This window comes from Pholcus phalangioides, unplaced genomic scaffold (assembly GCF_987345545.1).
Source record: "Pholcus phalangioides strain wild (caught in Gottingen) unplaced genomic scaffold, Ppha-v1.0 ptg000017l_1, whole genome shotgun sequence".
NCBI classification, from domain to species: Eukaryota; Metazoa; Arthropoda; class Arachnida; order Araneae; family Pholcidae; genus Pholcus; species Pholcus phalangioides.
This window is the reverse complement of record NW_028301610.1, coordinates 63,128,737-63,155,408: the sequence shown is the minus strand read 5'-3', so window position 1 is coordinate 63,155,408 and position 26,672 is coordinate 63,128,737. Positions and strand designations below refer to the sequence as shown.

General features: G+C 40.1%; 2 protein-coding genes and 1 long non-coding RNA gene across 3 annotated transcripts in view; 1 reads left to right on the top strand and 2 right to left on the bottom strand.

The window, feature by feature from the left end:
• LOC149074617 (uncharacterized) overlaps positions 1-26,672 on the top strand; it is a 139,597-nt gene that overhangs the window by 73,469 nt on the left and 39,456 nt on the right. The gene's annotated exons all lie outside the window — the stretch shown is intronic.
• On the bottom strand, positions 9,694-12,329 carry LOC149074619 (uncharacterized). Its single transcript, XM_089246688.1, has 9 exons — positions 11,979-12,329; positions 11,534-11,876; positions 11,334-11,456; positions 11,062-11,224; positions 10,756-10,979; positions 10,565-10,664; positions 10,299-10,486; positions 10,030-10,194; positions 9,694-9,958 (listed from the first exon to the last, which is right to left on the bottom strand). Exons 1-9 carry the CDS (start codon positions 12,322-12,324, stop codon positions 9,694-9,696), a joined length of 1,917 nt encoding a protein of 638 aa, XP_089102814.1. The 5' UTR covers positions 12,325-12,329.
• Positions 12,401-14,212, bottom strand: LOC149074618 (uncharacterized). The gene is made up of 3 exons (XM_089246687.1): positions 13,637-14,212; positions 12,854-13,530; positions 12,401-12,752 (listed from the first exon to the last, which is right to left on the bottom strand). Exons 1-3 carry the CDS (start codon positions 14,111-14,113, stop codon positions 12,401-12,403), a joined length of 1,506 nt encoding a protein of 501 aa, XP_089102813.1. The 5' UTR covers positions 14,114-14,212.

Here is a 26,672-nt window from a genome sequence, read left to right as displayed (position 1 = left end):
ATTCTCGAATTAATTTTTCATTTATTTTGAATTTTAATGGATGCTATAGTTATCTGTCAATTATTTTTCTTATTTTCAATAAATGGTTTCTGAATTTTCATTAGTTCTTAGATAATATCTTTCATTAGGTTCTAATTTTAACTGCTTTTGGAATTGTTTCTTTCATCAATTTAAAATGTTATGCAGTTCGAAATGATCATAATTTTTTTTATTAATTTACATTTTTAATTGTGTCTATATTTTTCAGTATTCCTGTATATTTTATAATAATATATGAATTTTGTTGGATGCCGATTTCCTTTTTTTCCATAGAATATATGAAATCGGGGCTAAGAGGACATTATTTTCGCATTGGGCCCCGCGTCTGGGAAGTGAAGCCCTGAATATAAGTGAAAGTGCCCGGAATCTGCCCCCCCCCCCTTTAATTTGCATGTGCAGAGCTGTTCAACTTGGGAGAGTGCCAGGAAACACTTCGGAGAATCATTCAGTTGACTACTTTCAGTGACGCAGTTGCTTTGCTCTCTTCATTTAAACTTTAATTTTTCAAAAATAGTTTTTGTGTTATAACAAAAACTATTTTTGACATATTGACCATTTGACATTATTGACTATTATTGTCACAATGCGAAATCAACTTTGAACAGTTATATTTACGCCTTATACGGTAAGTTTCTCACGAGTTAGCGAATGATAATTATAGATCGCTACTTTAATATTGCGTTGCAATCGTCATAGTCGTGTAGCTGTAGTCGTTTATTCAGGAGCAGTCACAATTTTTGCTGTAGCTGAATTCCCTAATCCGTTCCGGGGATAGATTTAGGACACTCATAATGTACTTTCCTTGTGATATATTTTTTTCCTGACTACTTAGACTAATTCCGATTGATGTATGATCCAAGAGACATCAATAAAATCCCAGCCATCTTAGCCTCAACATCTTCCAGAGCCGGGACCACATTGTTGGTGACGGGAAGTCCCTATGAAACATCTGTAAAATCCTCTGTAGAAAAAACAATTGTAGAAGAACGGTAAGGAGAGAAACAATCCAATCACAAAGGCCATGAAAAGTCTCATCATTGAAGATAAATATCAGTCTGGAATATCATCAACAAAAAGTCATAAAAATAAGACAAAGAAATATTACTCTACAGATATGTATATTAAAACTGGTGAAGTGTTCGAAATGCTTCAGGTGATGCCGCGAGATGTGTTCATCGCCAACAAAACTCAGAAACTTTTTGCTATTTCTGTTTGGATGACTAAATAATTTAAATGTAATTTATTTCCTCATAACTTATATATTTAACTTAAGTATAAAAATGTATAAACACGTTTTCATCTCCATAAGTTTATTATAAGACATTTCAACACTTTAAATCGTTTCCAATAAAAACAAATGTGTAGATAATAACTGGAAAGGACGGATGGAGTTGAGATACCTTTGATGAAAATCCAAAATTTGCGTTGTTTTGATTATTTTTTTAGTTAGAAAAAATTTATTTTTAGTACAATCACACACTTGCAGCACTATTAGGTATGGAATTGAGTTACTTAAATCAATTTTTAAATTATTTTCAACTCTAAACGTATTTCAGAATTAAAGATTTTGCTTGGGGGGACGGTATTTGGGCACTTTCCCTTACTAAAACCGCAATTTCACTTATATTTACCCATCATGTTTATACTGGATCTTACATTTGTATTTATATCCATCTGCAATTGAGTGCATAAATCGATATCACTTTCCACGAGCCAGATACGTGATTTGAATTTCCAGTTGATGAAGAAAGGATCCGTATTTACTTATATAGCATCTATTGTTTGCCGAGACATCCATCAAGAGTGTTTCGAGAAAGCCTTAAACAATTTTTATACATTACGATAGCAACGTTGAAAGAACTTGATTGTATTCTTATGGATTGTGTAACAGCGTGATTCTTTCAAACTCACGTACTAGGAAGTAGCGAGTGATTCATAGAATATTCATGTCGATGGTAATAGCAGTGGATTCTTGAGACCAACAAAAACAACAATAGAATCGGCAAACATTTCAACTGACATATTAAAAATATTTATCGATCACAGATTATAATATTATCGATCAATATGTGTGAGTCAATCTTTCTGATTTCTCAATCACAAAATATAATTATTCTAAACTTAAATCAATGAATAAGAGTGAAAAGGAAGAGAAAAACTATACCTTCACCAAGCAAAACATTTGGAGCATGACACTATGTGTCATGCACAAATTCAAGCTGTAATATGATTGTTAGAGGAGATTTTTTGTAATAGGAACGCGAGTAGTCTTGGCGGCGCTTGACCGCGATAATGCCATTTTCCGCCGCTAGATGGCGCCACCGGAAATGTTTTCGCGCGTTTTTGACCGACTTCCTTTTTTAGCCGGATTTTGAACCAGATTACCTGACCGATATATTTTCAAAATGGAGGTATTTTTTTATGTCACTGTCGAGACGTTATCTTGACCATGGGATGTTGTCTATGGTTATCAACTAATTTCCGATAATTACTATACGCTCTTTGGAGTTCAAATCCAAAGTAAAACTAAAAGGGGCATGGGGTTATAGCGTTATCTTGACGATGGGATGTTGTCTGTGGTTATCAACTAATTTCCGATAATTACTATACGCTCATTGGATTTCAAATCCAAAGTAAAACTAAAAGGGGCATGGGGTTATAGCGTTATCTTGACCATGGGATGTTGTCTGTGGTTATCAACTAATTTCCGATAATTACTATACGCTCATTGGATTTCAAATCCAAAGTAAAACTAAAAGGGGTATGGGGTTATAGCGTTATCTTGACGATGGGATGTTGTCTGTGGTTATCAACTAATTCCCGATAATTACTACACGCTCTTTGGAGTTCAAATCCAAAGTAAAACTAAAAGGGGTATGGGGTCATAACGTTATCTTGACCATGGGATGTTGTCTGTGGTTATCAACTAATTTCCGATAATTACTACACGCTCTTTGGAGTTCAAATCCAAAGTAAAACTAAAAGGGGCGGGGCCTTACTCGTCGAAAAAGTCGATACGAATCGACTTTTTTCAAGTCGATTCGTATTTCAGATTTGATTAAGGAGGCTGAACGAGGATTTATGCAAACACCCTATTCCCTCATGTATAACCCTTATTAGCCTTTTATCGATCTTTATTCATTGTATAAACGTTTTCTTATTTTCAATTGGTTGTGTTTCATTTGTGTACTGTTTTTAAATAACCAACGCTAGACAATTTTTAGACTAAATACTTTATTTCTTGAATAATAATCGTACAGCAAAATTTTTCTTTACATATTGATAAACAGCAAAATCATTTCCTTTTCTGTTTAGTTTCTTAACAATACTTTCTAAAGCTACATTTCTACTTCTCTGTATAACAAAGAACACAGCGTATTGTCCACATACATTGGAGGTAGGTGATTGTAGAGGAGTCGAGTTCCATAAAATGTTTTTATATCTTCTTGTAAATGATGCAATTTCTTTTCCGTAAGTCTCTGGCTTCTGTCCGTATGAATCGAAAAATTCCAAGGTGTTCTTGTCCGGAATGTTGATTGCCATCCAGTGCGAACCAGGTTGTGTGTGCTTATCCGCGTTCACAACTAAAGACGCCGGATAGGTTTGAATATGCACAGGTAGCATGTCACATGGAAACACATCGATGAAGTATGGTGTTTCGCGTTCTAAAATTGTTTTTATTTGAGATGAGTACATATTCAACTGCTGAAATCGTAGAGGATGTTTCGTGCCTGATTTATTTCTATGACGTTGTCGAACTCCAAGTAGACAATGACGGAAACAGGTTGGACGAGCGGAGCTTTAAACTTTGTTTCCAGTCTTAGGTTGCCGTGTCTGATCAAATTGAAATGATCGCCTTGGCAGAGATCGGCGCTCAGATCAAAGGCGTAGATAGCGTATCCCAATGGAAACTCACTTCTAGAGATATCTATACCCCTGTCTTGACAGGCTTTTTCAGTCCCTAAAAACAAACTATGATACGCTCTGACATATAATCCTTGATCATATTGGGGCTCTAGAGGCTTGAAAGGTACTGGCTGTCCGTCAGTATACGTGGCTATGAAGTTAAGGTCGTAATGTTTAAACTCGAACGGCGATTTGCTATACGATCCCGAAAAAGCGTCGTTGTCTATTATTCCGACTACCACTCTTTTGGGTAGTTGTCCAACGACGACACTGTCTTGAACCCACGACATGCTTCCCTGATGTAGCGAGTAAACTTTACACACTACTCTGTCTATCGGATACTTGGCTGAAGTATGACTTAGAGCTTTCGCATGTCCTACAAGCACACCAGGAGACACTTTGACGTGCCTTATGTATAAACATGCGTCACGGAGAACAATTCTGAAGTTTGCACTTTTGTCTGGCGAAAGCAGACAGAATTCTGACTTGCTACGAATCATCTTTATTCTTAGAGAAACGAGATTCAGCAAGAGTCGCTGTTGACAAAATATGTCCCCGTGAATCGAACCAATCATGTCGACGGTCTTACTTTCTTCGATGAACGCCGCTCGCTGTATTAAACCGTCATTGGGGTCCTTTGACGTCGGGTCCACATCACTCATTTTTCCGGCAGTGTCTTTATAAAAGAGTTCAGTTGTCAGTTGGCTGGTTTTGCTTTCGTTACCGTGGTTCAAGAGTTTTTCTATCATAGCTCGGTAGGGGTACGTGTTACTGGAAGATGATATCAGACGGTCATTCAGAGAAACATCAACCTGGGAAAACATGGATTGCAAGAATAGGTTCACAGGGGCGACTTTACTCTCTTTATCTAGAAAAGACCCATCACCTTTCACGACCTTAGCTTTCACATGAATTAACGTTTGAGAGAGATCCAGATACTCATCACCACTTCCTCCAATGTTAAATTCCAGAGGGCCACCATCGGAGACGTTTGAAAGCGGGTAATAGGTAACCCATTTTCCGCTTTCTATGGTAGTTTGTGTTCCGGGTAGAGTGAAAAGGTTGAGTTCAGATTTTGCCAGCTGAGGAGAATCCTTCAAGAGAAAAGCCATCACGGATCGAAAATATCGTGTGTGTTTCCGCTGGGTCGTTTGGCTAAAATGATGCGTTTCGCCTTCTTGCGTTTCCTTTTATGTCCCGCTCCAAACATGGACCGAGTTTTGGACACTGCTTTTTCTGTCAGTATCTTTCCAGCTTCACCCATTCGTCTTTTCGCTGCTCTTTTAACGTTTTCACCTTTCATTACGTCATCAACTATATCAGCGCCAGAGCGTAAAATCTGTCTACCAACAGTTTTAGCACTCTTTTTAAGAAAAGGCATGGCTACTCTAAAAAGACTTCCGAATATACTACCTAGACCGTATCCTCTCTGCATTACAGCACCCGAATAATACGGCAGGCCTTGTCCGGCTTGTTGGACATAGTAGTCCTCAAACTGTTTAGTGCAACAATGGTATGGAACCTTCATCTTTCGTATCTAGTTCGTAAATGACAACGGATTGATAAGACCAGTGTTTTTATAAGAACTGTCTCATGCGGAAGTGAAGAATCAGAATCGACTTTCCTCTACTGAAAGGTATGTGATTTCCCGAACTATCTCGAATTTCTATCTCTATAGTCTGGAATTCTTTTCGAGCTATAGGGAGATAGTGAGGTCTATCATAATGAGAGCTTATGACCTCGTTATCTTTTCCTTTCACGCGAACGACTCTCAGTAGAGGAGCTTGCACATCTCCCACAACCTGAGGTTGCACAATATCGGAATAGATGTACAAAACTGGAAAAAACACGTTTGTGTCAGCAACGTAAGGACTTTCGGTAGTTTCTTCGATCAGCGTTGGCTCGAATCCCAGTAGCTCAGCAATGCCAGTTTTTAACAGAAGTTTTGCCCCATCTTTTAGTGTTATTTTCACTTTCCTGGTGTTTTCATTGTAATTGAACAATATTTTGTTTCTTAAAGCTGGTATCTTCAAGCCGTTCAAGAGATCTGGAACTGTCTCGTAATATCCGACTGGTACGTTTCTTCCCTGCAATTTATCATCACCAAGATCGAACCCGAACAGATTATTTTTTTCGGTTATGTTGTACCACGTGTGAGAATAAACAATCTCCGAAAGCGCACATTCCCATTCGCCAGTCAAACTTATTGGAAATGGCAATCTTGTGACAAAATGAGATATAGTGTTTTCAGGATAGTATGACCCTGAACTGTCGCTGGGAAGTGTTACATAGAACGACATCTTGTTGAATGACCGATAATTGTGTGAACACTGTCACTTATATGCGCTTGAGATGATTCACCCATACGTTGAACTTGCTGTCGTAGCCTTTAAATTTTACGTAATACTCCATCCTACCTCTTACCTTGCGTCTCTTTAGAATTTTTTCTACTTGGTAATACTCGCTCCGCTTCACTTTCTGCAATTCAGATTCGTAAAAAGTACCATGGACAATCTCGCCACCAGAGTCGGCTATCCTGTACACAGGAGGAAAGCGCTCGAGTCTCTCTTTAATAGTGAAAATTTCACGAGTCCAGTTATGTTCATATCCTTTCTCAAAAACCATTTTTGCGCGACTTATGCGGACCGTATCTCCGATGTCAAACTTGAACTTTGTCTTCACGGGTTTCAAGATATCCTTATACAGTTCATTCCAAACGACCGATTGATTCTCTTCGGTAACAAGAACGGGTTTAGTCTTTATACTACGGTGCCATGTGTTGTTGTAACTATGCATTAGTTCGCTTAACACGTCTATGTATTTGTGCGTATTTTTATGCGTGAAATATTTGAACATTTTTTGTTTAAGAGTTCTGTTGAACCTCTCGACAACAGAGGCTTTTTTCTCGCTTTCTGTTGAAAAATGCATGACATTCATCGATTTTAGATAAGTTTGTAGAGTTTTATTTTTGAACTCTGTACCTTTATCAGTCTGCAAATACTTGCATACGCGGTCTCTGAAAATTTTTCTGAACGCTTCGGTAACTTCTTTTCCAGTTTTATCTTTCAAGGGTATGGCCCAAGCGAACTTTGATAAAACATCGATGCAGGTAAGTATGTATTTGATTCCTTTGTTTTCCTTCTTCAGGGCCTGCATGTCTACCAAATCGGCTTGAAATTGTTCGTTTATACCACCCACTATCACCCGATTTCTCTTAAAATTCTTTCTGGATGGTTTGTGCAATGTATATGCTTCGTTACCCTGCAATAATTCTTTGACATCTTTCAAAGTTACGTTTTTTCCGGTTTCTCTAAGACGCCTGTGAAACGCGTGGATTCCGCCAAAACTGGCCGGTTCGGAGGGACTTGTATATTTGTCCATATTTTTTCAAAATCGGATATTCTCTTCCTAAATCTTATCGCATCCTCGACCCAAAACCCTCTTCTATCCTCGCCTCCAACTACGAATATTGATACGTTATCGCTAAAACACACCTGTTTCTTAGCTCTGTTCATTAGCAAATGAGAGTATAATTATATCGTGTGAGAATATATACTAGAAAAAATAACACAGGTTTTTAAATTTTCACATTCTTTATTGCTTCTAAAAAAAAGTTACAGGCATAACCATTGAGGAGACATTATTTGTTCAACGGAATTTTTAAATGCTTCGTTTCCTCTAGGTACTTTTCCAAATTTCTTCTTTCTCAGATTATGTCTTATGAGTTCCACGATATTGGTTCCCGGGACCACAACGCCATCTTGAACAAGTTCGCCGTCCTCATTCCAAAACAGCTGTCTGTTGTTCACTTTCATGGTGTCAACCAGTTCTCTAGCTCTTTTCTTGTGACTCGGAGCGGCTTTTCGTATGATCATGTTCTCGAAATCGGGTCTTATATCATCTTCTTTCTTTTCCCCTAAAATTTCAGTATTCGCATTTTCTGTGAGCGCTAGGTACCTTTGCAATACCTGCAAATACTGTTTCGCTTTTTCATCGTCTCTTAGACCTTTTCTCTTCAGGACAATGTTGATATCACCATCTAACTTGCTTAGCTGTTGTTCAATAGCGTTCAAATGTCTATCTGCCGGAACGATGACGTATTTTTTAGCGTGCTCCATTTATGAGGGAGGAGATAACGGATATTGCTGCTGGTAAAAGTAGACTGAGAAAACCGTCACCTCTCTGGACTAAAATACGCCGTTTTTTATATAGTGGGAGATTCTTCTTGGACAAATTTCTCAGACTCCTCTTATGACGACTGAGTTTCGCTTTCTGAGATTTCGTGACGGGAACGTTGCCTTTTAACACGTTAAGACACACTTCACATAGAGCCCGTATGACACTGTTGCTACTTTTCTTTATCAGATCAGTACGCTTCTTGCCTCTACAACAGGTGAGCTCTTTAAGAGTCTCTAAATTTCGTTGTGCATACCTCGACATCTGTATCGTCACTGACAGTCGAAACCTCTTTCTCGTATATACATACCGTATTTGACAGCCTTGATCAGTGCGCAATGGGGAAAATTAAAGCCGTGTTTGAAACAACGCACTTTGGGATTTGGTAAAGAGGGGGATGTAGGATAGCCAATGAGATCGTGGCAGATCTTCCCCGTCATCTGCCCAATGAATTTGCATTTTTCAAGTCCTTTGCAATAAATTTCAGAATACGAATCCGACAAGAATGAGAGAATTTCTGAACATTTTTCATAGGGCATGTTGCCGCCCTCCCATGAAATGTGTTGTAGATTAGACATCACCCACGTAGCAGACGCCCTTTCTTTACCACTCAGTTCGAACCAGTCATAAGGTGGTTGAAAAGTATAAGTCCCGTAACTACTGCCATCTAACGAAAAGTAGGCCAGTTCTTTAACTATAAATCCTCTCGAAGTACATTGGAAACCTTCAAAGTCTATGACAAGACCCCTTTCCATGATGTGACCTCTTCGACTGCTTGACACGAAATGAATTTATCTGGGTTGGTAAGCGTAATATGTATCATTTTGGAAAAAACCGGTTCTCAGGCATAATTGTTCTTCCGTGTTCGGTTTCAAGTCTATCAATAGGTATCCATAAGCGGGTTTACAGGCATCGTTAAAAACCTCTTGAAAGAATGCCTGTCTACCCGGATACATCTGCCTAGCTAAATGTTGAACTTGGCTTCTATCTCGCGGATTTTTGAACAATACGAGATAATGCGCATTCAAAGATATTTCTCGCATCTGACTGCCTTTATGAAAGAAATTTTGAACGATGAATATCACGGAAAGGTTTCTGTGATGGCTTCCGCGAATAAACAAATTAGTTAATCGCTTGTCGTTGCCTAGCTCGGACATCAGATCATCGATAACAAATAACGTTCGCGAACCTATGTAAGATTCGTAATCTGTAGGTAAACCTTCTACGAATGTGACACCTGAAATCTGTTCATAAAACGGTTGATAAATACCATAGAACCAGACAATTTCCGTAGGAAATGGATCAATCATTTTTTCGGCTATGAGTCTCGAAACAAATCGAGTTTTTCCCGAAGAAGTCGGTCCAGACACTATACATCCAAAAGGATGTTTAAGCTTTAGCTCCTCCATCGCAAATGACAGTTAATTCTGTTTGCATAACATTAAATACCAAAAAAAAAACACACACGAGAGAAACAAATCTATAACAAAAATAAATAGTTTATTCATGAAATAGGCGTATTTACATAAGGGACTTTGCGGTAAGAAACATGTTCTGACGTGAAAAAAAAAATTAATACCCATAAGGCAGCGTCGTGAAATCGGGCAGAAGAACCCTCTTGTCGTATACAAGACCGTATTTTTTCTCCTCTCGTCTGGTTAGTATCCGCCTCCTCTTAGCCTCCCTCACTATCTTGTGGGTATCGACGATAGCGATCTTCGTTGCAAAATCCATGGACTGGACCAGGGCCTTCATCGTGTCGTAGTTGAGCTCTAGCGAGTTTTTGAAGTTGAGTGTGAAGCCCCGAATTTTACAGAATGACCTGCCATCTGACCTCCTATAGGCATAATTCTCGGCTCCACCTGAAAATAAGCATTTTTTCAAAAACAAATATATATAATGAGAAACGTCTCAACCTGTGAAATTAAAGGATGAATTAAAGTTTGATAACGAGAATGAGAAAAATTACCTGACACAAACTCCGTAATGTGATGACCATCGAGCTCATCTGTGAATTGGCCCAAGAAATCGCCCAATGGTGGATCGTTGGTCCCATTGCTAGCATAGATGATTCTGAAATTTAAAAAACCAATAAGTCAAGTGATAAAACATTGAAAAATCAAATGCAAGAATGCTCACATAAAATTAGTTTCATAAAAAATTTTATAGATACTTACGAATCGGTGTCAAAATAGAGCAAGGCATCGCCTAGCTTCTCCATCTCGGAGTACAACTTCAAACGGGCCCATGTTGTCGTGAAGGCAGCCAGAAAAACGTTGGTCCGGTCGGTCTGGGGTATGAAATCCGACTTGTGTCGCCATTCAATAGCTGCAACGTTATCACTGGGTAGATACAAATCCTTGACCTGAAAAAAATAAATTGTTTTTTAGTTTGATGAAATCAAATATCTTAAAAAATAATAATAATTAAAAAAAAAAAGTACCTCAATAGAAGGATCGTTCATCATTTTGTGAAAATCGGATGTTTTAGTGACGTACGACAGTTGCGTCTTGTTTTCCTGCATACCCCAGCGACCCCAGAAGCTGGAAAAAAAAAAAAAAAAAGAAATGATTATTTCATCATAAAAAAAAACATGGTTTTCAAAAATTTTCAATCGTTAAAAATGATAATTACCTATTCAGACAAAGTTTCGCCACTTGACGCCGACCTGGATTGACTTGGATATTTCCCGGCTCCAATTTTATGCCTTCAATTTGCTGATACCGCTTCACGTACGCGTCTTTGTCAACATTCGTGACGCAGTTTGACGGCCATCCCGAGGACTCTTGCTTGATCTTGAGGAAGGCGTTGATGTAGGGGGCAAAAAGACCCTCTCGAGATTGATCGAAATGATAAACCTAGAGAAAACAATCCTAATTAGAAAACAAATATAATCGGGGAAAACATTAAAAATAATTATGGGTTGGAAAAAAAAAATACCTCGTATATCTTTTTCACCACATAGCCTTTTTCAACGGCTTTCTTGAGCTCTTCAGTAACCCAAGTACCCGTGATACATCTTTCCTCGTCGTTGTGTTGGCATTCTTTTAAGCGTGTTTCCACACACGAACGACACAGGGGAAAGGTCAATTTTCCACCGGATCTATAAAAAATGAAATATATGATGATAAAAATAATAAAAAATTTTATGAAAAAATTATGTTAGATTGGGAATACGTGAAGATCACGTTATAAAAAAATTATAATAATACCTGTATGGGAGAACGGGTAGATATAAGCCCCTAGGTGGTAGTACTTTGCATTTAATGATGCCGAAGTATGTTGTGGGGTCGTCAAAATTTTCAGTGATGACTTTGGGGTGTCCGACCGGATATCTGCAATGAAATAAAAAACTTGTAAAAAAAAGTAAAGGTAGCCATATTTGTTAAGTTATAAATTTTAAAGTACTTACTTGCAGTATTTATTGACCCACGGGTACAAAGACGTGAAGTCAATATATTTTGCGGTGCCTTGATATAAAAGTTTAGTGGCATTAGTTCTTCCGCCATAGAACGCATCCCGTGGGTTAAGCCTGTCGACATAGTGAAAGTCCACCAGGAAGCATTTGAGAGCTTGATCCGTTTTCTTCAGGGCGTTAAAGTCATGCTCCCACATGACTTCGAGATTGTATCCGCCTTGACGGATTTTTTGTTCTTGCTCTAAGGTCTTCCTGTGGAGTTCCCACATGTAGCTCTGGGTGCTGGGGTTCACCATATCTTTTTCGAAACAGTGTGGGCAGCCGTGCCAATAACATCCTGAAAAGAAACAAAGCATATATAATTAAAATGAAACATATGTAGTAAAGCAAACAAAGTAATAAAATTAATTCAAAAATAATAATAATCGATGACGCTTACCATGAAATAAAAACACGGTGTTTGTGTCTTCACAAAACCCGTCCACGCTGAGACCAAGCACTCTCTTTTCTCCCGTCCCGTTTCTGGAATGTTGAATGTTCAGTCCTAGGTATGACAGCCATTCAATACTTAGGCGACTGCTATTGGTGTTGTTGACGTAACCGTTGGCAGGAACCATACCAATTACACCATCGTCGATGTATTTCGACCGGTATGTTGCCATACAGGCCGAGGCTATGGTGAGGTACTGAAAGGGGTCGACGCCGGTTAATCCCAAGAACTCTTTCCGAAACTGCAAGCAGCATCGACGAAGAATATCGACGTCTGACCTAAAAATTAAGAACATAGTGTAGAAATGTTAAAAGAATGGAAAAAATAATCTAAACGAATAAAACAATAATGAATATGGAGGAGAAAACAACTTACTTGCAGTATTCGTACATTTCGTCTTGGAAGACGAAACTTTCGTTTTTCCTCTGCTCGTACCACTTGTCGAATTTCGCTTTCGCTTCGACGGCGAAAGCTTCCGGATTAAAGAAGTTCATGGAAGGGAGGGGTCCATTGTAGTCTTGGTTTTCCCGTCGGTTGAAGAGATGAGGAAAGTACCCTTTCTTCAGCTCCTCCAACCCGAAAGTTTTCGGCAGTTTGGACAAAGCCATAGGGAGAAAGTTAAGGCTGTCGATAACCCTGATGTTGATGGTGTCTAGCCGCAAAGCCATTATTTTGGATCCACACGGCACAACAGAAGGCTTTATTCCTTGTTCTAGGAGATATCTGTAAAGAAAAAATACATATGTGTTATAAAATTTACCACAAAATGCATGCATAATAAAACAGTAACATGCTATTTATGTAAACATTTTCAAAAAACTTACTTGAGCAGGAATTGGCCATCGAACCCCTTCATGTTGTGTGCGATGGCAGTGTACCCCTTATGTTCTTTGCGGAAGAGCCAGGCGCAGAATTCGTTGAGGGCGTTATACCCTCGAAAGACGAATTCAGCTCCGTCCGAGTACTGAGCAACTGCAAAGTTTATCACGTGCTCGCCTGAAGATTGATCCGTCTCGAAATCGAAGAAAACGATCTTGTCGGAAGGGGTCTTCACGTTCTTCTTTTTGAGGGAGCAGAGATGATGTTCATCTTGATGAAAATTTTTGCAGTTGCTGCAATACTTTTCCCCGCAGACGTGTTTGCCTCGAGGCCGTTCTTTTTCTACAAGAAATTTCTTGCATGTCGGACACTCGTAGAATTGCTGGCAGAAGCTGCTGTTTTTGCCCCCGAGACTCTTATGCCTTGCAAAGCATTCAGCCGATCGACATGTCCTGTGACAGTCATCGCAGCGTTGGGGAATGACGAGAGTGCATGCATCGCTGAAGCAGGTGTTGCATCGGACTGCGCATTTATGTCTCTGGACATGGTCGTAGCCCTTGTCGCAATCCGGACAGTAGAAACTGGTGCCGTGGAAACCCTTGGGAGATGTGATGAGGTCATAGTGCCCGTCGTTGAGCAACAAAAATATTTTTCTGTCTTTCCTGGGTGTCTTGAACACCACCTACATAAAAAAAAAACAGTTTGAAGAAATATAAAAAATAATTTCAAGTGATTAAACAAAAAATTCTTCCTGACTAAAAATAATATCGGTGAATAAAATAAATTACCCGATAAAATTCTTCCGAAGACTTGACAAATATTTGGACGTCTAGAACCTCGGCAAACTTTGTGATAGCATCAAAGCCACAAAGGCCCTCGGGAACTTCAGCCACTCGATGCAATGTCAAAGCCATGTCTCTCTGTAATTTTCTACGCCCATCTTTTACCGTCGACAGCCTCGGATGTTTTTCAAGGATGGCGTGTCCAACAACGATGGCACGACTACAACACAGTCCGTCCTCGGGTATACGTGTAACTGATTGTTTTGTCAGCCGGTCAGACGATATGTTGACAATCTTGCATCTGCCACCACCTCGTGGTAGTCGGACCGTGATGATGTCAAACCTGAGAGATGGGTCGTCCAGGGGTATGGAGTTCTTGCTCTGTAGAACTTTCATTATCACAGCCAGGAGTGATTCTATGGTGAGTGAGGCTACAGTAACAAGAGATGTAGAGATAGGCCTGTCGAAATTATCGGACGTCATGACAATCCTGAAGAAAAAAAAAATTAATTATTCAATTCAAAAAAATTCCTCAAAACACTCTGAATATCCAATAAATATTTACCGAATGCGGTCCTCAGAATGCAGCCCGTTGGTTGTCTCGTCTATCAGCTGCCTCAACATTGATCTCAAAAAAGCCATTGCAGCTATCAGGCGAGTTGACGGGTCCACTAGGGCTTCGGTTCGTATACGGGCAGCATAAGTGATTTGCTCAGCATTGAACTTCTTGTTCAGCTTGCGGGACTGCTCCTGCAGCACGTATGGACGTCGGGTCTATAAAAGAAAAAAATAGAATGAGCATATTGAAAAAAAAAGTAGAAAAAATAATTAATTGACATAAATAATGCTTACGGAATTCGAAGTTCCCTCGCCCGGATCACCACCGCCACCTATCTGTTCTATGGCATCCTGTAGGAAAGAAACAGTATTAAATAATCGAAGGAGACAAATAAAAAGAGATAGTAAATAATTTTAAAACAAATTGAACCAACCTTCTCGACCTGGGTCCAATCGATTTCTTGAGAGAAAGGGTTCTCGGCCATAATCCACTGCGCCTCATCAATATGGAAATCCGATCCGAAGATCAACGCATTCTAGAAAAAATAAAAACTCGTTCAAAAAATAAAATACATTGGATACATTGGTATAAAAAAAGAAATTAAAATGATATTGAACATACCTGTTCCTCTAGATCCCAGTCAATATCACTAGGTAATGGGTTTTCGTCAAAGATTGCAGCGGAATCCATCTCGATCGAGCTTGAAACTAAGAATGATGGTCTTTCCTTGCTGTCGGGGGGTTATATACATCCCATGGTCAAGATAACGTTATGACCCCATACCCCTTTTAGTTTTACTTTGGATTTGAACTCCAAAGAGCGTGTAGTAATTATCGGAAATTAGTTGATAACCACAGACAACATCCCATGGTCAAGATAACGTTATGACCCCATACCCCTTTTAGTTTTACTTTGGATTTGAACTCCAAAGAGCGTGTAGTAATTATCGGGAATTAGTTGATAACCACAGACAACATCCCATGGTCAAGATAACGCTATAACCCCATGCCCCTTTTAGTTTTACTTTGGATTTGAAATCCAATGAGCGTATAGTAATTATCGGAAATTAGTTGATAACCACAGACAACATCCCATGGTCAAGATAAGGCTATGATCCCATACCCCTTTTAGTTTTACTTTGGATTTGAACTCCAATGAGCGTATAGTAATTTTCGGAAATTAGTTGATAACCACAGACAACATCCCATGGTCAAGATAACGCTATAACCCCATGCCCCTTTTAGTTTTACTTTGGATTTGAACTCCAAAGAGCGTATAGTAATTATCGGAAATTAGTTGATAACCACAGACAACATCCCATCGTCAAGATAACGCTATAACCCCATGCCCCTTTTAGTTTTACTTTGGATTTGAACTCCAAAGAGCGTATAGTAATTATCGGAAATTAGTTGATAACCATAGACAACATCCCATGGTCAAGATAACGTCTCGACAGTGACATAAAAAAATACCTCCATTTTGAAAATATATCGGTCAGGTAATCTGGTTCAAAATCCGGCTAAAAAAGGAAGTCGGTCAAAAACGCGCGAGAAAACATTTCCGGTGGCGCCATCTAGCGGCGGAAAATGACATTATCGCGGTCAAGCGCCGCCAAGACTACTAACGCGTATAAGAAATTTCACTGATTAGAGAAATGATTTTCTCCATGGTTTTTAAAAGGATAGAAGTAAAAGTGTGAAAAATTGTATATGTCCTGATTTTTCGCGACAAATTAGTAACTTCCTGTTGAGTATTATGTAATGGAACCTGGATTTCACTGACGGGCGCATGACTGTAAACACTAAATCCACTTTCGTTGCGTGTTTTGTTACCATTGGTTGTGCATTGAAATAGTCTAGCGCCAGAAGTGTTCTTTATAGGAATTCGTGGTATTATACACAGGCTTTATGTTTTTTGGAACACATTTTCTTTTTTCAGGGAATAATCTCGTTAGTCGTATGTGTTGATTGTTTAGTTAGAATGTGAATGCTACTACGTTGCCACGAGGCAATATTTCTAGTATTCAGAACAGGGGCGTCTCAAGCTTACCTTCCGCCCGGGTGCGAAGGCTCATATGCCGCCCCAAGGACAACCCTGGCGGAAGGGGGGGGGACTCATAAGGCTTCGCTCAGCTGATACTTTTTAGTAACAAAATCGTTTACCGTAAAAAATTTGTATGACCATACATCCCACTTTTTTAGAAAGAAGCTGTCCTGCATTTTAGTCCAGGATCATTATCATTCTAAATTACGCCAGATAACTATATCACACCATGGGTCCCACATCCTAGAGCAGGGCCCCAGGTCAGACTTTTCACGTTCCGTCCCTTTCTATAGTTAATTTATAGAGTGAAAAAAAAACAAAAAAGATTAGAATCGTCCTGCTACTGAACAGCAAATGCGCCTCGTCCCCCAACTTCTAACGAATTGGTGCATGTTGGAATGTGTGTATGTGTAGTGAACCTGACGTGAAGCTTGTTTCTATGTAATGCTTGTTGTGTGCAGTGCTTCCATCTGCCTTCAATTGTTTTAACTATGAGTGAAGTTTAATGATTGAATTATTGTAGGCCTGTTGCTCTCTGTGGCGAGACTTTTTAACGGTAAGATCGGCTCACATTTGCGCCTCGAAATTGGAAACCACAGAAAACCAATTTCAGCCGACCACCACTATGGTGACGGTGGGGTTCGAAACCGGATCCTCGCGATGCGAGTACGTCACTGTACTCGTCACTCGTCACTCGACTACCATAGCGGCTGAGAATCGTCCTGGGCCCTGTCAGTTCCATTCTATAACGAGCTGAGATTCATTAAAAAATTTATTACAATTTTATTTCTAGTGCTCTTAAGCCAGACAAGTAAGCCAAATTTTTCCCTTGCCTTCATTTTGCCGTTCCAGAAAAATTATGGGGTGGGGCACTAAAATGCACACTTGCCCTTTGTGAAAGAGGTACATTTTTTTGTTTCTGATATATATTACGATCCCAGGCCCTATATCCTCAAGTTTTCTCAACATCTCTGTCGTCAAGGAATAGCTCAAAAGCGTGATGTCATTCGAGTTTTTACTATTGGAATTTCTAAAAAATTTTGGTGCCTAACTAAAGCCCGAGCTGCCGCCCGGGTCATTACCTCCTAGAGATACAGGTAATATCTAGGAGGTAATTCTCGGGTGCACCGCACCCATTACACACTCGTTTAAGCCGCTCCTGATTCAGATACCCTCAACAGGGGCCATCTCAATGGTATCATGGAAACCAATTGTATCATCACAAAAAAATGTACCGGGGCTCCGTACAAGTGTAATATAATTGATGTCAATCGCTATGCGAAGTCACCAAAGGCCCATCATGCTGCAAGAGGCCACCGGGCCGTGCCCAGGTGAGCCCACGCAATCGTGAATTTCAGCTTATGTGATGACTACACGATCGTCTTTGCCTGTTTCTGCTGGAAAGTGCAGAGTCCTTCCAAATCCTTGCCTTCACAACTCTCAACTATGGAGAGAGTTCTAAACGTTACAAATGATTACATACTTCTTACAATGCAGCAGCAAAAAAAAACATTTTTTTTTTCAGTATGACCGCCTTCGATACTATGTTATATTCCGGTATGAGTTTAAACGTGGTTCCAAGAACAAAATATACAAAAATGTGATTAGCCACATCAGACAGTATCGATTGCAACCCTATAGGATCCATTCCAGGGATGAGCTACAATGCCGTATTCGAATGACAACACTCTACTGTAACAATTATTCGGCAATAGCTTTAATCGAATACAAATTCAAAAACAAAGGCCGCAACAGGCAAAATGCTCAACGAGGTGGCTGAATAAAAGATACCCGTAAAAAATATGGATGTCAAGTATATTTGCAATACCGGAACCCAAAATAAAAGTAATTATCACCGAAATACTTATGAGAAAATGTATGTGCAATGCTTGTTATGTGTTTAATGCTGCCATCTGCCATCGATTTTTCTAACTATGAGTGAAATGTAATGATTGAATAATTGTGCCGTTGTTGGACTGTTGCTCTCTGGGGCGAGACATTTTAATGGGGAGATCGGCTCGTATTCACGAATATATACTTTTTTTTTCACGAAAGTTTTCGAAAGCAGTCGACGCAGCCATAGAAGCCCAAAAAAGCCCAACAATCAATTCATTATTCGGACTAAAGTCAGATTTTCTCTTTTTCTATTTGTGTGTTTAATGTTTTGACATTATAAGCAGCGGTGCTCAAACTTTTTGCACGCACTGCCCCCTTTTCCTAATTAACGCTTATCCGCGGCCACCCAAAGCATTCTAAGAAAGAATCGCTACGATGCACTGAACAGGCACACATCAGCAACACTGACCAACACTGACTTGCCGTGGCGCTCCCGGCAAAGGTTGGCGGCGCACACTTTGAGAACCATTATAGCGTATGTTTATTTGTCAGAAACACATGGATACAAAATGTTAGTTATTGATTATATAACGATAATGTTTCTGAAGTATTATCCAACTTCACCCCCACGTCAGCAGTTCAAGTATTACGTCAGCAGATTTTTAGCCATTTTTGACCGCTCCCCGGTCAGCAAAATTTCATCAGCTCTGCCCCCCCCCCCATCTCCTAACGCACATTAGTATCACAGATGCACGCGGGGGGAAAGCACGAGATCCCTATTAGCCTTCTCCAGACGATCAAAAATTTATTTTCGATGCAAAAAAGAAATATTTTTAAGAAAGATTAAAATATCTGTGAAAATACCTTTACATGTGTGTTATTATAATCAATTTATGTTAATTTCAATGCTATTTGAAGGCTAAGAACCTGAAATTTATTGCAACCCATCCCCAGGTCGTTTGTTCCTCCTCCAAAAGTCGATCTTGCTTACGCCTCTGATTGGATTGACCCTCGAGAATATACACAGGGAGTCTGACAACCAATGTCTGACACTGCTGCAGTGAACTTTGCTATGTATGCACGGGGATTATTTTTCACATGATTTATACTCACTGCCCGAAAAATTAGGAACACCCCTCACTCCAACTTCGACTCGTCCGTGCAGTACGTGCGCTGACGTAATAAACCGGATTTGCTAATCTCCTTAAGCTGAAACTTTCTCATGGTCAGAAGCACACCTGTTAACATTGTAATTTGCCTGTTCATGGCGAAAAAAAAGAGATTTGAGTGACTTTGAAAACTCGGCATGATTGTGGGCGCCAGAAGGGGAGGTTACTGTATCTCCGAAGTCGCTAATTCGAACAGAGAGTGAAATAGTGGGTGGAAATCACTTGTGAACGGAAGAGGTGCCAGGCGACTGACACGCATTGTGTGCAGCAACAGAAGAGCTTCAATGCAACAAATTGCAGTGCAATACAACTCAGGATCATCGCAAAGCATATCCGTCCGCTCTACAAGACAGATCTCAAAACGAATTGGTTTTAATAGCCGGTGATCAACAAAAGTCCCTTTGTTGACAAGAGTCCCATTCACTGCAGAGCCGAAGAAAACGACTTTTGTGGGCGAGAGAACGCCGAAATTAGACGCTGGTGAATGGAAGAAGGTTGGTCTGACGAGTCAATTTCTTTTCCATGATGTTGATAGTAAGATCCGCATGTGGCGCAAGCAGCGCGAAGCCATGGATCCGGCATGCCACGTGACAACTGTTCAAGTGGGTAGCGGTGGAATCACGGTCTGGAAAGCATTTTCCTGGTATATTCTTTGTTCCTTATTTCCATTGGAAACATCCGTCAATGCCAGCTCCTACCTCCACGTCGTTGCTGACCACGGGCACCCGTTTATGACCATAATGTTTCCTGGTGATGATGCCTATGCACCCTCACACGGAGCTGGAATTATCTCAGATTGGTTTGAGGAACATGATTCAGAGTTTCAATTGCTTCAGTGGCCCCCCTCAGTCAACCGATATCTAACCCAATCGAGCATTGGTGGGACGAGGTTGAATGAGGTCTATTAACCGCGGTCCTGCACGTATATGTACGTGTGAAGTTGATGACTTCCAAACGGTCCTGGCCGTAAATATACTGCCTTGTTTTACCCCCATAAAGAATCAATAAGCTGGCTTAGCATACGCCCCTCTCCTTTCTCCACAAAATGACCATTGTACTCGCAACAGCGCTGGACGTTGAAAACGACAAAATGGCTTGTGCCTCTTCGGCGGGAGGGGACAGTTCTCAATTAACTGATGCATACGTTTGACAAGCAGCTCTTGAATAGTCAGTTCAAAGAAGCCTTAATCCTTTTGTAAACGAAGAGGAATTTTCAGAAAGTATGAAGAAGGCTGCTCTTCAGCAACAAATGCCCCACCTAAAAGGCACGTTTTTAGCTTATTATAGAAATTCTTATAGCTTGATTGTAGGATATGTACTGGCATTCACTTTTATTTTGGCATAAAAATTACATCGTATTACATCTCATTGACTGCGAAACACTGAATGCAAGATAGAGATAAACAGGATTCCCCCCCCCCGAATTGTGACATCTTGGCTTTCCAGTGATTTTAATTTTTTACAGTATAGGCGAAATTTTTTAATTTTATTTTTCATTTGTTTATCTTTACCTCTTTATCACTACTCAAGTACGATACGGCAGAACCTCAATTATCCGATGTGATTGGAAAGCCCTACATCAGAAAAAACCAAAAAAAGTACAACATCATGTTTATTTACGCAGAGCATAATTGATACCAGTGTTTCTTAACTCCTTTACCCTCCCCCTGTAACCCTCTTTGGACCATGTTTTCTTCTCACTTCTTTCTTTCTTGGCCCCCGCCTTTGCCTGGGCCCCCAACCTCACCCAGCAGAGGAAACCATTTCTAAGTATACAAACTATTTTCTTTTTGAAAAAAATTTATAGTGAAAGCGAAAATTTTATAAACAAAGACTGTCATAGTGTCTGTCAAGACTGTCATGTCTCTAGAGTCCAACGAGCTTCCCTCTTGTGAAGGTTATACGCTGGGCAGTGATTCCAAGATCGTGCCAACCCACCCCCTTCCTCGTGCAAAGTGATATTCCGGGGGGGGGGGCAGTATTTGGATGGAAGTAACAGCTTACATATTTACATTCTTTCGAAAATTATAGTGTGCCAGAATTTTATCATGTAGGCTCCATGAAGACATTAAACTCCCCGGACTATGCCTGGATCAGCCCATACTTGTGAACCAGAGTTGGGCGAACGTACACAGAGAAAGCGTATGGGAACGTATGCGCATCACATTTGTGGTAAGCCGTACAATAACATGTATGAAATTCTATTAGCTTTGTAAACTATGCCTTGATAATGTTCAGTGAAATCCAGAATGCGGCTCATTTGCAATACCTAAATCCACGCATGTATTCAATCTCTGCAACATTTCATTGCTTAAATGATAATTTTCAGTTAGTACCAGTACTTATACAAATATATACATTTTTATATCATTGTTCATCGCTTCGCTGAGCAATGCTCTAAAAAATAAATAAGGCAAGGGCACTTGTGTGTGGCTTTTTTTAAAAATTTAATCGGTTATAATGAGAATTTAAAAAAAGCAGTTTTTTGGAAGTGGAAATACACTGCTGGTCACCCAAATTGCAACACCAAGAAATACAAGAGATATCGCAACAATATTTATTTTGTAGATAACATGTTGACCAAGCATCAAATGATTAAATTTATAGACTTCTGTGAAGTGTGGTTCCTGCCAAAATCAGTAGCCAGAGTAGCCGCCATTGTTGGAGATCACCGCTGCCACACGCCTCGGCATTGATTCAAAGAGACTTTGGATGTGTTCTTGGGGTACAGCAGACCAAGCAGCTTCCACGCGTTGCCAAAGTTGATCTGGTGTGGCAGCTGGGGATGTAATCTGGGTCAATCGTTGAGCAACCATGGACAACATGTTTTCTATCGGCGAAAGATCCGGAGAGCGAGCTGGCCAGGGAAGTAATTCAATCTGGCGATTGAGGAAGAACCTTTGGACAATGCGTGCCACGTGTGGTCGCGCATTATCCTGTTGAAATATGGCTGTGGGCAAGCCCTGAAGGTAAGGAAGGACAACTGGCTCCAACACCTCGGAGATGTAGCGCTGGCTTTTTAAAGTACCGGCAATGCGTACTAGAGGAGTGCGAGAGTGATATCCAATACCGCCCCATACCATAATACCCGGTGCAGGACCCGTGTGGCAGTGCATAACGCAGCTGTTCAGCATCCTCTCTCCACGGTGTCTCCAGACTCGAATCCGACCATCGTGGTGTTGCAGACAGAAGCGTGACTCGTCAGTAAAGACAATTTCATTCCATTGTGCCGTCCACATCCTTCTTTCATCGCACCATTGGCGGCGGAGACGTTTGTGGTTCTGCGTCAAGGGTAGACGAAGCAATGGACGTCTTGCGGACAGACCACTCTGCTGTAAACGGCGTCGAATTGTACGCGCAGACACTGGATGATGCGGTACAGACTGAATGTGCTGTGCTATGGTTCGTGATGTGGCTGAGCGATCCGTCACTGCCATACGCACAATACGCCTGTCATCACGTGAAGTGGTGAACTGAGGTGGATGCGATCGGACACGTCGGTCCGTCGTACCCTCCTGCATCCAACGATCACATATCCGCATTACAGTTGTTTGGTTTCGTCCAACACGACTACCGATTTCCCTGAAAGATAATCCACAATCTCTGTAGGCCACTATCCTTCCTCTGTCGAACTCGGATACTTGATCAAAAGATGATCGCTGTTTTCTACGAGGCATAATTGATCGTTTTTTTGAAAAAACCACAAGAAAAACACAATTGCCGTACTTCAAATCGTCGAAATCTCCAAGCCTTAAATAGCGCTTTGAAGTGGCGCTACAGGCGCGCGTGATGTGCGTCTGCGCTGAAATTCTAATCATTTGTATATCTCACCTCCGCTAATGCATGTTGTAAATTTCATATTATTTGCATGCTTCCTTCAGGGTGTTGCATTTACGGTGGCCAGCAGTGTAAATATAAGCATGTTATCACATTGTTGACCGTCATGAGTAAATTCGTACTTTCAAGCAGGATAAACCTGTAACCCAGCGAATCTCAACCGGTGCTCCGTGTACACTTCCCAGGGGCTCCGCGGTGACTCGAGGAAAATAAAACAAATCAGTAACTTTGATAGATAAATAAAAAATAAGAGGCCTACAAGGTTCTACCATAAAAATTACATGCAAAAAGTGCTCCTCGGGTGAAACAGGGCTCCGCCATAGAAATTATATACCGAGAAGGGCTCCGCGAGTCCAAAAAAGGTGAGAACCGCTGCTGTAACCGTTCAACAATGCTTTTATAAGTTGAAAACCACAGAAAACAAACTTCAGTAGACCACCACTCTGCCGCCAGTGGGGTACAAACCTGGATGCTCGTGATGAGATCCCAGAATGATGTCCACACGACCACACAGTAGCCCTAGAATATACTAAGGGGCCACTGGTGAAAACCCAGTAAAAAGTATTGTGCTGCAAAAGATGAGCCACGGCTTATGATTAAGCATTCCGTACAATAAAAAATGTGCTGCTCATCTATCAATTCCTCACACTTATATGACAGGGCATGAATAAGCTTGTACGTGCTGATCAAGCACAATGCCTCAACATTAAACGAAAAAAAATTACATTTAAATTTAAAAATAAAATAAAAATTTGTTATTGTATCTTTCGGTAATTTATCACACTTGTTATAAAATGTGTGCTCATTGTACAAACAAAACATCCAAATGGTTGACTGACTCCTTTTTTTCCTATCTAAGATAGTGATCTGGTGGCTCAGGCATTAGGGCCCTTTCACACGGAGCGGACGCGGATGCGGGTCCGGAAGAAGTTTTAACAATTGGAATATACTGCGCCTTTCAGACGAGCCGAAAAATCTCCGCACCTAGGAAATGTTCATGCGGGTCCGGACGTCGTCCGCATGTGTCAAAACCTAAGTGCGGGCTCCGCATCCGCACATAGAAGTTTTGACAATAGGTTTATTCGGAGCTATTCAGACGATGCGGAGCGAATTCGTCCGCATCTTTGGCTACTTTTTGAAGGTGATTTTTCACGGAATTTTTTTAATTATTTGCCATAAATACCCTTAAAAACACCATATGATGGTCCCTGCTCATTAATATAATGTACCTACATACGTCTATCCCTCCGTTTCCTTCTGAGATGGAGATATAGAAACTTCCACTGCCTTTTGTCCATATTTCACAATTTTATACAATAAAACCTGTCAACAACGGCCACTGACGGGACCAAAATTATAAGCCATTACGAATATTTAATTGACTACATACTTTAATAACTTTTAAATTTAATTTAAAAATTTTAATTTTTTTCTTTTTAAATTTTTAAAATTATTTAAAAATATAAATATCTGAAATATTATTTTAAATATTTGTTATTTTTTTTAATTTTTTAACTGTTAATTTTTTTAAACTTTAAAAAAAATACTTTTATTAAACAATGTTATCCACGTGTTCACTCAGGGCTGGATTAAGTCGTTTGAATACCCTAGCACTTGAATATTTTTGGTGGTTCCCCCGATACCTACAAGTTTATTTTACTCGATATTCAATCTATAAACTGAAAAAAAGAAATTTTATATTTCAGAAGTGAGACTAATCTAAAGATGGGATTTCACTCTAAAAGGTTTATGAAAGTTATTTTATAAAACTTGAAAAATGTAACCAATAAACACATCTGTTACATTCGAGAGAACTTAACTGATCCGCCTATTGGTTGCATTTTTCAAGTTTTATAAACGAACTTTTATAGTGTAATCCCGGCCTAATACAGAATTGTGATGTGAATATTTCTAAGCACAGGCATTTTGAAAGTCTCTACCCCTTCCCTTTTTTACTACTTGCAAATTCTTTGATATCTCCTGAATTTTTTTTTCTTTTTTTTGGAACATCGAATGTTTTGGATGTTTTTGGATTTGATTTTTCGAACATTGGATGTTTTTGGAATTTTTCTTCCATATTTTTCCGAAAAGACGGATTTTTTTTTTCAAAATATTTTGAAAATATTTAAAGACATTTTCTCCCATCGACTACTTGTGAGGATCGGAATGAAGACATCTTTATATATCCATATTCTATGTGGCTCTAGATTAAACCACCAAAGAATGCCTCTAGGCTGCCTATGGCCACTGAATCAGGGGTGAAGGAGAAAAATAATTACAAAAATTGCGAAAAAACAGTTTATATGCACGAATTTCGATCTAAAGATGCGGGTGATTCGTCCGCACCTTCAGCGCTCGTTTGAAAGGGTATGCGGACCCGCGTCCGCTCCGTGTGAAAGGGGCCTTAGGTTTCGACACATGCGGACGACGTCCGGACCCGCATGAACATTTCCTAGGTACGGAGATTTTTCGGCTCGTCTGAAAGGCGCAGTATATTCCAATTGTTAAAACTTCTTCCGGATCCGCGTCCGCATCCGCATCCGCTCCGTGTGAAAGGCCTCTTAGATACGTCGGAAGAGTTACGAAACCGTGGGTGCTTGACTTGAGCTTTACATGGAAACTATTTATCCCAGAATGAATTTTGGGGGAGCTCAGATCAGTGGTACAGAATACTGTAGGTACTCGAGCACTCACTGCACCCCTGGCTCCACCCCCACTGCCAGTCATCCCCATCGCCCCCACATCCTGTAGCGGGCCCCTAGGCTGGAATCTTTTGCGGGCCCCTCGGTCAGACTTTTAACGGGCCCCTTCTGTAGTTAATTTATAGCGTGAAAAAGCAAAAAAATGATGATTACCGTCCCGGGCCCCAGGGCTAGAGCCTTGTCAGTCCCCCCATGTGGGGGCCATGGTTATCCCCCCTAAATGACAGAATTTTACTTATATATTGTGGAATCTTTTGACTAAGAATCACTGCACTGTCAGTTCCCTTTCCCCAACCCACAAGAAATTTCTGGCTACGGCTCTTCCAATAGCACCATTGTCCACATTGTCTGCCAGGTCGTGAGGTCAAACAACCTAACATAACATTTATTTGCACAATAATGTACTTGAGAAGAAATTTAAAGATCAAAAACGGTTCAGCTCCTGGATGTAAAACGGGCCATAGTAATTGAATTCAGTTAGTGAGAAAAACTAATTTCTTAGTAAAATATAATTACCGTACTCCCCCACATTAGCTGGCATGCCGGGAAACAGTGAGGCAGACCAGCATGCTGAAAATATCCGTATTTTCCGGGATGCCGATAAATTCGATTCACGGATTCTGGAAAATTCTTGAATATCTTTATTTTTTATTAATTTCTTATTTCTTATCAGGAAAATAGATTATACACATCCACGGAGCCAACAATGATGGCTCTTACTGGATGTTAGTGAAAAGAAGCAGTTGAATATTTAATATTAGAATGAATAACTGCATGTGTTTGAAAGATGATAAATAAATAAAAAATAAATTATTACAAATTTTGAAGCAAACAGTGTTAGTGCAATTATAAAAACAATTCAATAATGAAATAAATGGAGTAGAGAGCCGAAGGTT

Excerpts from the sequence above, each read along its gene's own strand:
- LOC149074619 (XM_089246688.1), bottom strand. The coding sequence starts at position 12,324 with ATGTTCTTAATTTTTAGGTCAGACGTCGATATTCTTCGTCGATGCTGC. Across the intron at positions 11,457-11,533 it reads TGGGTCAATAAATACTGCAA|ATATCCGGTCGGACACCCCA; the intron begins GTAAGTACTTTA and ends ATTTCATTGCAG. Across the intron at positions 10,665-10,755 it reads GCGAAACTTTGTCTGAATAG|CTTCTGGGGTCGCTGGGGTA; the intron begins GTAATTATCATT and ends TTTTTTTTCCAG.
- LOC149074618 (XM_089246687.1), bottom strand. The coding sequence starts at position 14,113 with ATGACGTCCGATAATTTCGACAGGCCTATCTCTACATCTCTTGTTACT. Across the intron at positions 13,531-13,636 it reads CTTCGGAAGAATTTTATCGG|GTGGTGTTCAAGACACCCAG; the intron begins GTAATTTATTTT and ends TTTTTTATGTAG. Across the intron at positions 12,753-12,853 it reads GATGGCCAATTCCTGCTCAA|ATATCTCCTAGAACAAGGAA; the intron begins GTAAGTTTTTTG and ends TTTTCTTTACAG.